Source organism: Pan paniscus, chromosome 6 (genome assembly GCF_029289425.2).
Source record: "Pan paniscus chromosome 6, NHGRI_mPanPan1-v2.0_pri, whole genome shotgun sequence".
Lineage (NCBI taxonomy): Eukaryota > Metazoa > Chordata > Mammalia > Primates > Hominidae > Pan > Pan paniscus.
The window spans coordinates 157,958,319-157,972,903 of NC_073255.2; the positions used below are offsets into that span (position 1 = coordinate 157,958,319).

General features: G+C 36.1%; 1 protein-coding gene across 1 annotated transcript in view; it reads left to right on the forward strand.

The window, feature by feature from the left end:
• The window catches only part of CPED1 (cadherin like and PC-esterase domain containing 1), a 312,803-nt gene that overhangs the window by 99,770 nt on the left and 198,448 nt on the right, over positions 1 to 14,585 (forward strand). The window contains exons 6-7 of the mRNA XM_055115335.2: positions 9,602 to 9,734; positions 11,737 to 11,905. Of these exons, the coding sequence (XP_054971310.1) occupies positions 9,602 to 9,734; positions 11,737 to 11,905 (302 nt within the window). The remainder of the gene's footprint in view (positions 1 to 9,601; positions 9,735 to 11,736; positions 11,906 to 14,585) is intronic.

A 14,585-nucleotide genomic window follows, 5' to 3' on the forward strand; every position in this document is an offset into this window, starting at 1 on the left:
GACTTCTTATCCATCATTCACCTATTCTTAGGCATTTATTTAGCAGTTTAAAACAGGAAGTTCAAGTCTAGGATTGTTATACAGGGCCATGCAAACAAGTGGTGTTAACTGAGACAAGATGCTGATGTCAAAACCCTAAAGCCTGGGTTAGCGTATGTTAAATTTGTGAAAAATAATTCATACGTATGTATATTCATATATATGGTAAAAGCATCTTGCCAGCACAAATGATAAGAGATGATTACAGAAAACTTGGAAGAATATCCTTACAGAAATAGTCATTTGAGGCCGGGCGCAGTGGCTCACACCTGTAATCCCAGCACTTTGGGAGGCTGAGGCGGGCAGATCACGATGTCAAGAGTTCAAGACCAGTCTGACCAACATAGTGAAACCCCGTATCTACTAAAAATACAAAAAATTAGTTGGGTGTGATGGTGTGCGCCTGTAATTCCAGCTACTTGGGAGGCTGAGGCAGGAGAATCACATGAATCCGGGAGGCAGAGGTTGCAGTGAGCCGAGATCGTCCCACTGCACTCCAGCCTGGGCGACGGTGCGAGACTGCTTCTCAAAAAAAAAAAAAAAAGAAAAGTAGTCATTTGAATGTAACGTCCTGGCTTAAATTCTACCTGCAAAAGAAACAGGTTAACTTCAAAAGTTAAAATCTAGGCAAAAATAGGCAAAAAAAAAATTGAAAATGTAATAATCTCATTAACATCTTTAAAGACCAGCAATTATTTAGCACTTCAGATAGGAAGGCCCTTCCCCTCTTGGCTCAATTAATTGGAAAATTCTTTACTCATATACAAGATATAAGATAGTCAGATGTACCTGGCTAATGATGGGGATAACTAGCTAAGGCTGAGAATTGAGACACGATTTCAGAAACTCTTCTCAGGTTCTGCCTGGCTTCTGACTCAGGCCCTTGGGTCCTCATCTATGAGGAGTGAACTCTTGTGTTATATGTCACTCAGCCAAACCTGAACCCCTCAGGTTCTAATCATATCACTGAGCAACTGGAGGGAAAGAACCTCAAGGCAAAATGGTTTAGTAATCCTATCAGAACATCTTTTCTGACATATTTCCATGTTTTTGACCTATTTCTGGCATTTGGAGCTCTAACCCTCATTATATTTCATTGTGGCCACTGGGTCTTGCCTCTCCATGGTCTATATTCTGACCTCCTTTTGGGAGTCAGATATTATAAAAATCTTGATATTTTAAATATGTACTTGGTTCACATATGTTTACTTTTAAATAACATGGAAATAGAGGTAAATTAACAGGAATATTGTGTACATTTTATTATGCCAAAAATACCAGGTAAAAATTGAAGGTTAAATATGCCTGTGAAGTTGCCATTAAGTAAAAGATATATTAACACATGGTTTCATTTAAACAGGAGCCATGAACCCTAGTGTTTGTGTGTTACATTTAAATTAGAATTGACTTTCACATATATACATACATAATTTGGAATCACTGTTATAGGGTTCTAGTAAGTTATTATTCTGACTTAAATTATTTCAATGATATCTGATAGTTACTGCAGAAAATATTCCTGAGAAAAAAGTTTACTATTAATAAAGTGATAAACTACTTTTCACAGTGGGTGGGTTTAGGCTGCCATTCTATTATCATATTTGTTTCACTCTATGTGTTAATATTTTTTGGAGGTTGTGTTTTAAATTGTTATTAATGATGCTCATTAATTTATACTAAATTATCCACCTTTGGTCTTGTTGCAGTAGTCAAGCATTTTTCTTTTTTAAAAAAAATGTCATTTCCCCTGGAAAATTCATGCAGAAAACCATCGAAGGAAAATTAAACTGCCATAAAGTAATAAAACAATCTTTCACGCTGTGTGGTCATTGCAGCGAAATCATAGGGCAAGAAAATTGAAGTAGTAGTCTAGACACAGCTTTTATAACTGACAAGAATGAGCAGAACTCAAGGTTCTTATGTGGTCATGGTCAAAACATAGAGCAGTCCAAGGGGAAAATTATTTCTGTAGAATTGCCTGACTTTGACACTTCCACTGAAAAAGACTACAAAGAAGAGCGTTCATGGCTTCCATTTACTGAGTGCTCCATAAGCATTTGATTGTGTGGTTAGTTGGTGGAAATTTTATACAATGACTACCCCTTTAGAGCACATTGCCGTGTCATTGATCTGGCCACTTTTATGGGTCAAATTGTGTCTCCACTTCCACTGGGACACGGACTGCATTTCATTTCCTATAACAAAGTGAAAGTTACTGTTTTTCTGCCAAGAGTACTGTATAGAAATACCATACTATTCGTATTTGTGGTTTGATGTACACTGATATGATAACATCATATGAAAGATATTCTGAAACCATAGAGAATAAAATATTGTTATCAAAGTCACACAAGTAGTAATACAATAATGTCAGATCTTGATAAATGAATTATGAGTTGCCTATGTTAAGGCTAGAATTCTGTACTAATATACCTTTATGTTTGGTGTATCCATTCTCTCAAAGATACTCTGGTCAATGCTATTTGCATAAAATAAAAGTAAAAATTTATTAAAGAATCGATGTGTTTAGGCCAGGCGTGGTTCACGGCTGTAATCCTAGCACTTTGGGAGGCCAAGGAGGGCAGATCTCCTGAGGTAAGGAGTTCAAGACCAGCCTGGCCAACATGGTGAAACCCCGTCTCTATTAAAAATACAAAAATTAACCAGGCATGGTGGCGGTTGCCTATAATCCCAGCTACTCGAGAGGCTGAGACACAAGAATCGCTTGAACCCATAAGGCAGAGGTTGTAGTGAGCCGAGATCCTGCCACTGGCACTCCAGCCTGAGTGACAGAGCAAGACTCTATCTAAAAAAAAATAAAAATAAAAATAAAAGCATAGAATTGTTCAGAGTATACAGATCCCCAAATTATATTATTTAAGCTGAAGTGTAGGTCTGAAATAGTTCCTGGAGTTTTGTCTAGGTGTAATAAATCTGTTGACTACAAGCTATTTCTGTTTTAATTTGAGTTGGTTGCTTGAAAAGAAGTATGTCTGAACAAAATACAGAGGAAGAGACTTAAATACTGCAGTAACTGAAAAAAAAAATTGCAGTAACTGACTCAGTCCTAGGTTTACTCCATCCATAGAAACCTAATACAGAATTCCTTTAAAGAAGTGAAACAGAACAAGAAATGAATTCCTTTCCTGGGATACTGCAATGCAAAATTTGAGGAGGATCACTAAAAACATAGTGTGTCTTTACAGGCCATGCATAAGTAAAGATACTGTGTTTTATTTTGGTCTTGTTTTTAAGAGAGTAATGTCAAATACCAGATGTTTAAGAATGCCATAAGAGGATTCAGTGGATTCGCTTTTATCTGATAGTGAGTAATGGTGGGAACCTCTTAGTGTTAAACTCAAAAGGAATAACATTGTAGCTACCCTTTGAAATTTCCGAAGTTAGAAACAAGATTTCTAGATTATTAAAAAATCTATATTAAACTACTATTTAATAGTAGCAACTGTGTAACACTTCTTGAGCATATAAGTCAAAGGCTGTGCAAAGCACTTTAAGGGAAATTCATATTTAATTCTGTCAGCATCCACATGAGGTAAGTTCTTAGTATTACTATTCTTATTATTCTAATTTTCCAGATAAAGAGACTGAATTTTAAAAAGTAAAGAAATTGACTCATGATTACACTTATATAGGCATCTATTAATAAACAGGAATTCGTGTTTTTAAGATAAATGTTATTTATAATATTATTTGTAAAATATTTTTGGAAAAATATTATTTAGCAACTATCTATAATGTGCTGGACAAATTAGATTATGCATCTTTATTGGTTTCCCCCACATCTTCTTGGGCCCAAGTTCAGGCAATTTGGTAAAACAAATGAACCATAGGCCTCTAAATCCTTCACTTTCTCAGTGTCCCAGTAAGGAGCAGCCTTCCTTTTGGCTGTCTGCTGGTGACATTCTCTCCTATGCTTTCCCATGCTCACTGTGGGTTCCAGGGGGCTTTGCTGATATTAGGCCTCTTGGCCTTAGATAGTTAATCTATGAGCTGTGGATCCCTTCCTGGGACTGCCTTGGTGCCATTGTTGCAACCCACTCTTGTGTACATAGTATTGTGCCAATCTAACACTACATTGTGGTAGCTAGAGAAAACCAATCCCCACCCATGTTATACACATTTCCTAGGTCTGAACAATAAGTTTGCATTGTACAAATCCAGTGAAGTTGCTCAGCAGTTGGCTTATTTACTCTTTTCATTTCTGCACATACATCTGGTTATTTGGGTAAGAAGAAGTGGAGTTCACTTATTAAGTATAGCTTTATCTGAGATCCTATGTTAAGTGCCAGGATGTGTTTGGTGCTTGGCACTAGTCATTCAGTGGAGAAAAAAAAATTAGAATCTCTGCCGTCATGGAGCTTATAGTCTAGTGAACTGAGAATACCCTTAGATGCACTCAAAATAACCCTTCCCTTCTAACTTCCAATGGGTGATCAAGCTTGTAACCTTGACTCTACCTTGGGATATGTTTTCTCACCATTTTATACACTGTTTAAGAGGTGAAAGGGTGGTTGATGCTCCTCAAATAGTAGTTAGAGGGTAGGAGCTTGTTCAGCTAAAGCCTCTTCCCACGAGGCGTATTGAGCCTCACTCAAATGAAATTGGAGCTGATTGACCCTGTGGAGCACTCACAATGACCAGAACATGAGAAATTAACAATGGGACTGCATTTCAGCTCTGGTGCTGAGACCCTGGCCACTTATCTTCTCCATTAGGCCGTTTATAGCACATATTTAAATCATAACTTTGTATCTAGGGTCACAGAGATTCATGATTGCAAAGGACCTTAGACACCATCTACTTATTCTTTTAGTCTACTTGCTGCTAGACTTTTTCATCATCATACAAAGAGAAAACAGATTCAGAGCTGAAGATTTTTGTTCTCTTCTAGCAACTGGCACAACTTAGACTAGGCTTCTATTGTTTTCAAAGCATAAGACGAACACTCATTGAGTGATTTCAAGGTCCCCCTTTTGCCATTTCTACCCACTGACATTCTAGACACTGGAACTGTTTTTCACAGTAGTATGTTTAGTCACTCTTTCTTCCCCACCGAAGGCATCATGGTGAAGGAAAAAAATTAGGTTGAACATTATGAAATTGCTGATATTTGATCAACATTCAACAATTTTTTTTTACCTAACAAAAGGCAGTTTTATGTGGCTCAACCTATGCTATCCCTTGCTGCCACATCTAAATGCTCTTATTTGAAATCAAAGCTAATATTGCTCCCTTTTTCTGTACACACACACACACACACACACACACACACACACACACACACACAGTTGTTTGTTTGTTTCTCCAGGACTTGTGGCTACTGAGAAGACTAGGGCCAAAACTTGTATTTACCAAGGACTGTGTAGAGTTTGTGCTGAATATTGTCTATTTGCCCCTCAGATTCACTCTACACCTGTCTCCAGGTAGCCGTCCTCCGCAGACTGTATCCACAGGGCATCCTTGTTCCCTGGCGTCTAGCGAGAGATTGAGGACAGGAGGAAATAATTTGGGAATATTTGTTGCCAGGCTCCTTCCCCTCTGGACCCTGGCTTGAAAGTGGCTGTGTTTCTCTACCTGTAGCCATAGTCTTTCTTAATGGCCTTTCCTATAACAATGCTTTTGCCTGGTTCTGGAAACTTCTCCTTCCTGGGCTAAGACTGGTAAAAGCTTCCCATTTTGTCGGCCCTAGGGAGCTCCTCTACCGCTTGTTGATTTTCCTGAACTATACCCATGTGTTTGTTAACAGTCCCTTCTTTAATAGTCTCATGGTTGATAGTCTCTTCAGTTACTCCTTTGACTCTGCTGTCTTCTGGGGCCCTGACTGATAGAGTGATTTCCTGGCTATGACTTCGGTTTGTGCATATATTAGTTTCTATTTGCTGTATGTGAAAGTTCTGTTGTTATATTTGCAGAGCTGTTATACCTGTAGGCTAAGTTCTAAGACTTATCAATGCCCTCAGGCAGGAGGAACGATTAATGTACTCATAAATGGTACTTATTTATACTTCTAATCTCAAAACTAATTGTGAATTATTAAGTAAGGCCTTTATCTTTATTGAAAATTTTAAAATAAGAAAATGCTGGCTAAATCTAATTTTCTAATATCAAAATGCAAGACAATATTCAAACATCTGTGAAATATAATTATACTTTTATTATTACTTCCCTATTAATTATTAGTTGTAAGGCAAAACATTAAATCAAATGCAATATAAATTTGGCATCTAATCTTTGCCAGTGTAAGTGTTTTTTCAGTGTTTAATATTTGACTGTGGTGTATATACTCATATGTCACGTAGAAGGGAAAGAAGTAATCGAATAAAATGTTTTTAATTCATTGGAATATGATTTTGTTCTCTAACCATAGATTGGCTTAAACCTCCAAAACAAGTTCATTGTTAGAACAAATATTTCAAATATTTCCTGAGCACTTATTTGAGTGCTTATTTTAGTCAGTATAGTGTTCAGTGATATGGGAAGTTCAGAAGATTCATGGGATTTACATTCTGGATTTTAGAAGGCTTCCTAACAATGTCACAAGCCTACTAATTGTTGGTTGACAAAAACCAAAACGAAAGCCCAGGTCTCCTGTTTCTGGTTTAATCATCATTTTCATAATACTTTTTCCCCATAAGCAGGCGCTCAGTATCTAGCCAACCAGATATTAAAAGATATTGAAAAGCAGGCTTCATGCATCCCTAACAAATTGTTCACTTTTATTCTGGGTAAACTTTACTGATCATAAAGTTACAGGCTTCAGGGCTCTCTAAAATAAGCTAAGAGTAGCCAATAAATAAAAGTACAGCACTATTCACCATATGGTATTTCACATTTTAATCTATTTTCCATTCAGTTTGCATATTATGCGGGCAGGAAAGCCCTGAAGAGTCATGCTACGTATTCCATATTAAGTTACTTTAACATTTTTAACAAGTATATGTTAATGAACTAGGCTATTTGGAAGACTGTGTCATACAGCCTCATCACCCAAATCCCTTCCAAAAACAGAAGGTCGTTTGAGCATTGTTTGTAGGCTCTTTGAGTGTATTGGTTAGGCCATGGAGAAGGGGAATGGAGTAATAAATGGATTAGACTGGACTGTTGAGAGAGCCCTTGAAGCCTATGCCAGATGAAAGATACAAGAAATAGTGCTCCAGACATACCTTTATCTGTTAAATGATAGCCTAGGACACTGAAATGTTTACACGATTATTTATAAAATTCCGTAAAATGCATTTGCAGCTTTTAAAGATATAAATGAAGCTTATATCTAAGTTGTGGCTATAATCAAGTTAAATGAGAATAATTTTAGAGGGGACAGCTAATTACAGAGGTTTTTTTTTCTTTTAGAATAATAAAAAGTAACATCCAAGCCTGGAATAATATAATTGGAAGCCTAGAATTTATTGATATACGTATACATATAAAAATAAAGGTAACGTTAGTTTGCTCAGTATTCATTTCCATTATCCGATCACAGTTTCAGAGATTCATGTGGAAATCTGACATGGTCTTGGCAATTCCTGTATTGGACCCCTTCAGTTTCATGTATAGCTCCACTTGAGCTAAACCAGAAAAAAGTGACATACAATTGTTTATTCTTTTGACATGTTTTTTGACAACTTCCTCAAAACCATTGAGATACTATCTTGGCACAAAACTTAATATGTCTAGCTTCTTTAATGTCAAGTGTGCTTGGGTTTGAAATCAATTCTGTGCTTTTTGGCAGCAAGGTAAGAGGGAAATCAGAGTAAATTATACTTTTCTCATACTATACAAAAGAAGCCTCCAAATCAGCTCTTTGGAGAAACAAAACTTGTCCTAGTAATAGACTCTGAAAACATAACTCTATTTAGTAAAATTTTAATTAAGAACATGTATTTTATTACTGCAAATTGAAAGGCTTACATAAACATTTCAACTTTTTAAAAGTTGTGATTCCCAAGAAAAGAAATTAACTTAATGGCTGTTCATTCATTACCTCCAAAACCAAAGCCATTTGAATATTTCCTTTATTATGATGTATTAGAACTTCATTAAAAGGGAAAACTTACAAATAAGTTATCATTTTTGGAGGAAGATCACAGTGTGCTAAATAATGAGATACGGGAATACATTGAACAGCTTGACTTCTGCTGACTTTTACTTAAGAGTGTGAAGTGTTTTAAATTAGACTATGTTAGTATTGATGAAATGTGCACAAAGGGGAAAAATAATTTAAAGGCTTTGTTCTATTTTGAGAACTAGATAAATTATATAATTAAAAAATAAAGCACTGTGACCTGGGATTAAGAAAACAACTTCTAAATACTGTTGGAGAGAGTGGAAATTGGAGCAACCATTTTGGGAGGCAATCTGGTCACGTCTAACAAATTTGCAGTGCGTTTACCGTTGACCTGGCAATTACACATACCAATACAAATCCGCCACTAGACAAATTTGTAAAAGTACACCAAAATAGATGTATAAGAGTATTCATTTCAGTACTTTTGAAATAGCAAAAGAAAAACATTACAAAAATAATGTAAATACACAACAATAAAGAATGGCTAAATCAAATGTATATTTATTTAATGACGCACCCTAAGCTATTAAGAGGTATGTATGAAATAACTCTGAATATGCTGATATGGAAAGGATGCCAGGATGGGTTAGTAGGTATAAATAAGCCAGACATATATTATTATGACACCTCTTTGGGATAATTAAAAAAACAAACAAATACCTACATATATAGGTTCATGTAGATACATTGATATTTATATTAATTACATCAACTTTTATTTTGAAGAAATATATGCATCTGACCCAATGTGCTTATTCAGATCTTACAAGTTAATACGTAAGCATTGGTTTTTGGTGGGAAGAGGTTCTAGATAGAAGTGAATTGGAGGGTGCTTTTTCTGCTCATTTGATTGCTTTCTGTAATACTTGATTTTTGTAATCATGTATATGCAATACCTTTATTTTTAAGCATGTCAATATGAGTGTTCTTAAGTAAACCATTATTATTGTTCTTTATTTTTATATACCTTAAAATCCAATAATTAATATTTTATAAGACAATAAAGCCCTGTTGTTGAGATTCCCAAGGTCACGAAGCATAACAAAGTTTAGTATATCAGCATTGTATTGTCAGGAAATCAGCTCAAGTTTTCTATGTAATATTCTCATGACAAACAAAAGTCTGCTCTTGCAGCCACCACCCCCTCATTGAGAATGCATCCCTTAGCTTTGTAGGATAGATCAGCTTGATGTTGGACAGTTAGAGACATTGTATCTACCTCCCCTTCTGAGCAAGAAAATGAAATCAATTATTACAATTGTTTTCCTCCTCTGTAGTAAGAGAACATATGGCAAACAAAGGCTTCTCTAAATATGCATTCATACTTAGTGGATCCAATTTTGATTCAGAATGGGGAGAAAAATGGTTGCATATTTCTCGTGTACCCTGCAGTTTAATACAGCATACTCTATTTTCAAAGCAGTTCCAGAAAGAAACAATAAAATGACTGTCTTCTGCTCTCTTGAATCTTTTCAGAACTGCAACTTCCAGTGAGTCCCTCTGTGTGTCTGGATCAGGGAATGCAATTAAAGCCGAGTACTTCGAGTCACCTTTTAAAAACAGTGAAGCCACGTGTGTGGAAACCAGGGGACTGGAGACGTGAACAGCTGTAAGCTAATCATTTTGAATTGTTATAACCAGCATGCATTGTAGGAGACAGCTAACAAGAGAAAAGCACAGAACAGATATGGGGGGTTCACATGTGTGAATTATTAGTTTCTCTTACATAAATTTTCGGCTATCCTTTTTAAATAAAGAATGCCATCATTGACTTTCTCCTAGATTAATTCAAACCTGTCCTGCCAGAAAATAAACATTTGGGTAAATTGGACTCTTATCTAATAAGTTACATTAAAGGAAATTGAATTTAAAACCTTGACAATGCAAAACTATAAAATTTTAACTTCCATTTTATACTCAAATGACTTTGCCTTAGACTATGAATATGGCTGAATGCATTTTTTTTTCTGCTATTTTTTTTATGGCTCTTAGCATCTAAGAAAGCATCTGCTGTGTATCAAGTTATCCAAGTTTTCTCCAGGGAAAGGATTTTATAATGTAGATAAATTATAGTTAAAAATTAAGAGGTTTTAATTATCTTATCCAAGACACAAATAAGTTTGCCTCATCTAATTTTATAATTATTAAGTAGTATTTAAACAGTTAATAGTATTTATTGAAGAATCATATGCATCTTGTGCCAACCTAGAATTTTAAAGTTTAAAGTAGGCCAGGTGCAGTGGCTCATGCCTGGGATCCCAGTGCTTTGGGAGGTCAAGGCAGGAGGATTATTTAAGCCCAGTAGTTCAAGACCAGCCTGAGCAACATAGTGAGAATCCATCTATACAAAAAATAGAAAAATTAGCCAGGCACAGTGGTGCATGCCTGTGGTCTCAGCTACTCAGGAGGCTGAGGCAGGAGAACCAACTGAGCCCTCGAAGTGGAGGCTGCAGTGAGCTGTGATTGCACCACTTCACTCCAGCCTGAGTGACAGCAATAACTTGTCTCAAATATATATATATATATATATATATATAAAAGCACAGTCCTTTCATTGATCAAACTTAGATATTTAACATTTAGAAATATGATGTAGAAAAGCAAATAATTATACATTTTGGTATCATTTATGATGAAAGCATATTTGTTTCATTACAAAATATTAAACTGGTGTTACTTTTCCTTAGTAGCCTGAGGTGTTTTTTTTAATTTTTTAAATTTTTTAATATTTCATCCCTTAAGTTAACTCTTCATTATCTGGGAGTAGGGACATTAGGTAAGATTGAACTAGTGGGGAAAGTGTTTTCGCATATTCTTGGTGACCTGTCCACTATTTAAAACCTTAACATGTTTTTCTAGAGAAGAAAAAATAGAGCAAAGGTAGGCAGAGGTAGAAGCTTTTAGAAAGTTTCACCCAAACTGTAATTTATATCACTTTTGTTGCAATGGTACCATGCATCTGAGGTCAGGGGTACTGTAACTAATTTATATATTTATTTTTTAAATTCAACTTTATTCTACATACTACCTTTCCACCTTTTTAATTAAATTAATTAATTTATTTATTTGAGACAAAGTCTTGCTCTGTTGCCCAAGCTGAAGTGCAATGATGCAATCTCAGCTCAGTGCAACCTCCGCCTCCCACGTTCAAGTGATTCTTCTGCCTCAGCCTCCCAAGTAGCTGGGACTACAGGCCCATGCCACCATGCCCAGCTAATTTTTGTATTTTTAGTAGAGACAGGGTTTCACTGTGTTGGCCAGCCTGGTCTCCAACTCCTGAGCTCATGATCCGCCCGTCTCGGCCTCCCAAAGTGCTGGGATTATAGGCATAAGTCACTATGCTCAGCCACCTTTTTTACTTTTTAAAAATACTTTGATTAAATCTGCCAGAGTGGGGAACTATTACCAATTTGACTCCTTCTCGCTGTACCTCTCCACCACCTGGTGGTGATGCTAATAAGCAATTGAAATTGTTCAAGGAAACCCACACACGGAGGGCTGGCGTCCTACAAAGGATAGAAGCAGTTTACAAAGCTTGTAGGTAATTTACAAATTATGTACTCAACCCTACATTATGGAGCGCTAACTATGTTGTTTTATTTTTTTTTTAGGAATGAAACGACAGTCCTTGCTCCACATGAAACAATCTTTCGAGCCGAAGATTTATCTGTGATTCTTAAAGCGTATGTGTTGGTGACGTCCTTAACCCCTTTGCGTGCATTCATTCATTCAACTGGCACAGTTTGGAATCCACCAAAGAAAAAACGCTTCACTGTCAAGGTAAGCTCTCGGTTGAAGCTATTATTTCACGTAAGTACACTGAAGTAAAGTAAAGTGAGTTGGGCTGCCATTTTCCCACCTTTATGGTTATCAAATCCCATTGAACAAAGATCACATCTTTTTTATTGCTGCAAGAAAAGATTTTCACTTAATAGGTGCAGGTTTAAAAATGAACTGGAAGCAGCTTAATTCACTAGGGATCACAAAGGCTACATTCTTTTTTCTCAATTCATCATGATGGTTCAATTCTTTGATCTACTTATTACAGAGCTAGTTCACAGCTATACTCTGTTTTTCTTAATTTTTCACTTATTCAAGAAAAATATAGTCAAGGCAACAAATGAAAATACAATTTTGCCTTTGTGCTTTTTGCTTCACCCTTAGGAAGCATAATGCTAGTTCATCACACCAGTCAATATGGAATGTTTGCTGAGTGAAAAATAAAGCTCTCAAGTGTGCCTAATATAGCAAGCTATGACATAAAGGATAATAGGGAAGATTTCAGGGAAGAACTCAATAATAATCCCAAAAAGTTTAGTAAGTTATAAAAGGTAGCTCAGGTCAACTTGGCTGAAAATGAGATCTAGTGACAATATGTTTGATAAATTTTGAAGAAATTTTGATTTTACAGTATTTTATTGTTCTGCATACCAAAAAGAGGAAATAGAAACTGAAAGAATGCATAGGGTCTCTCATAGTTTGAACAGATTAGAAAATGACTGAACTTGATTTTTTTCAGAATTTACCTTCATAAACTGAATTTTGAATTTTGGAAAATCTTCCACCTCAAGAAGAAGGCATGAGCAAATTTTAGAATTTATTTCTGCCATCTTATTTTTTTATTTAGTATGCTTTCTTTTTCTCCTCTTAAACTTTGCTTTTTCACTGAAAAGCTTACATATGCTTCTGTAAGTTTAAAAGTTGTACATTCTTTACCTATATAACATACAGTGGTCACTGTTAATTTAAAACATGCACTCATGTTTATGTTTTCCTATGATTTCTTAGACTTTTAAATATCTCTATCTGCTTCCCAACCTTGCCTTCTCAAGACTCTTTCGGTCTCTGTACCACGTCCCCAAATCCCATTATCACAATGTAGATTTTTAGTTTTAGTTGAAATAATCACTTGTTCCCTTTTTTGGTCTTTTTTCCCTCAAAAACAAAACAAAACTTTATCAAGACACTTACCATCCTTACTTCCCCACATTGTTTACAATGCCCTCCTGGATTTATTTCTTTTATTATTTGAGTGTTTTCAATTTGAGTCTGATGTCTTTAATCTTTAATTCTAAAAATTTGTTTTCATGATTTCTTGAAATATTTTTGCTCACTGTTTTTATTCTTCCTTCTTCTGTTGACCAGATTTGATCCTTCCATTTCTAATTATATTATTTGGCTTTTCTTATCTGCTTTCTGGAAGCATTTCTGTTTTCTGAGACAGTTCTTCAATCTTATCTTTTGAATCGTACAATCTGTGTCCGTTTTTGCATTGCTATAAAGGAACACGTGAGGCTGGGAAATGTATAAAGAAAAATGTTTATTTAGTTCATGGTTCTGCAGGTTGTACAAGCATGGAACCAGCATCTGCTTGGCTTCTGGTGAGGCCTCAAGAAGCTTCCACTGATGGTGGAAGGCAAAGTGGGAGCAGGCATGTCACATAGTGAGAGAGGGAGCAAGAGAGATGCCAGGCTCTTAAACCAAGCTCCCCTGTGAACTAATAGAGGGAGAACTCACCACAGGGAAGGCACCAAGCCATTCATGAGGGATCCACACCTACAACCCAAATACCTCCCAGCAGGCCCCACCACCAACATTGGGGATCATATTTCAACATGAGATTTGGAGGGGGCAAATATCCAAATTATATCAAAATCCTTCTTACGCTATAGCTTTGCTGCTGTCTCATCCGTTGTTTCTTGTATTTCAGTTATTTATTTAATGCTGCATGTATAACTTAAATGCTCATGCCCCTTCACTTAAAAACTATGTATATTTTTATTTACTTCTGATATTTTTTACCGTATTTCCTCTTTGTTCTTTTTAATGACTTCTTTTTCACATTTTATTTTGCTACTATCTTCCATTATTTCCTTGAGTATATTGCTGGCATGCTTATTTTAAATTCCTCATCTATCAGTTTTGGTAGCATGATATATATTGTTGAGTTTGTTGCCTTTCTTTTGAAGTAGCTGTATTTTTTGTGCATTCTCTATTTTGTCCTTTGAGCTTAAGTCCTCCTGCAGACATTATTTATTCCAGCTAGTATGATGTTTGGGGAAGGTCAGTCCTTTCAGGTGAATCCAAGGAGAAGGGACAGAATGTGCTCCAAACATGAAGAAATCACTTTTGGTCACTTCCCTTTGTAGCCAGGTAACTTCCCTGGTCAGAATTTCACCCCCTAAACTCTCTTAGGCATAAAAGCACAGGGAGGAAGCACATCTTCCTCCGTTATATGTCATCAAGCCTGAAGGTTGACAGACAGTAGGGTGGAGGAGTGAATGCCACATGTGACCAGTAACTCCATACAGTTTTTCCTCCTTTCTCCCAAGAAATTCAGCAATCTGAATCCTGGGCCTGGGCTTAGCATCCTTAACAAGGAAGGAACAACCAATAATTGCCCTAGAGGAAGACAGGGGAGAGTTAGGAAAACGAAAATATTTTTCTTCAGCCTGTCCTC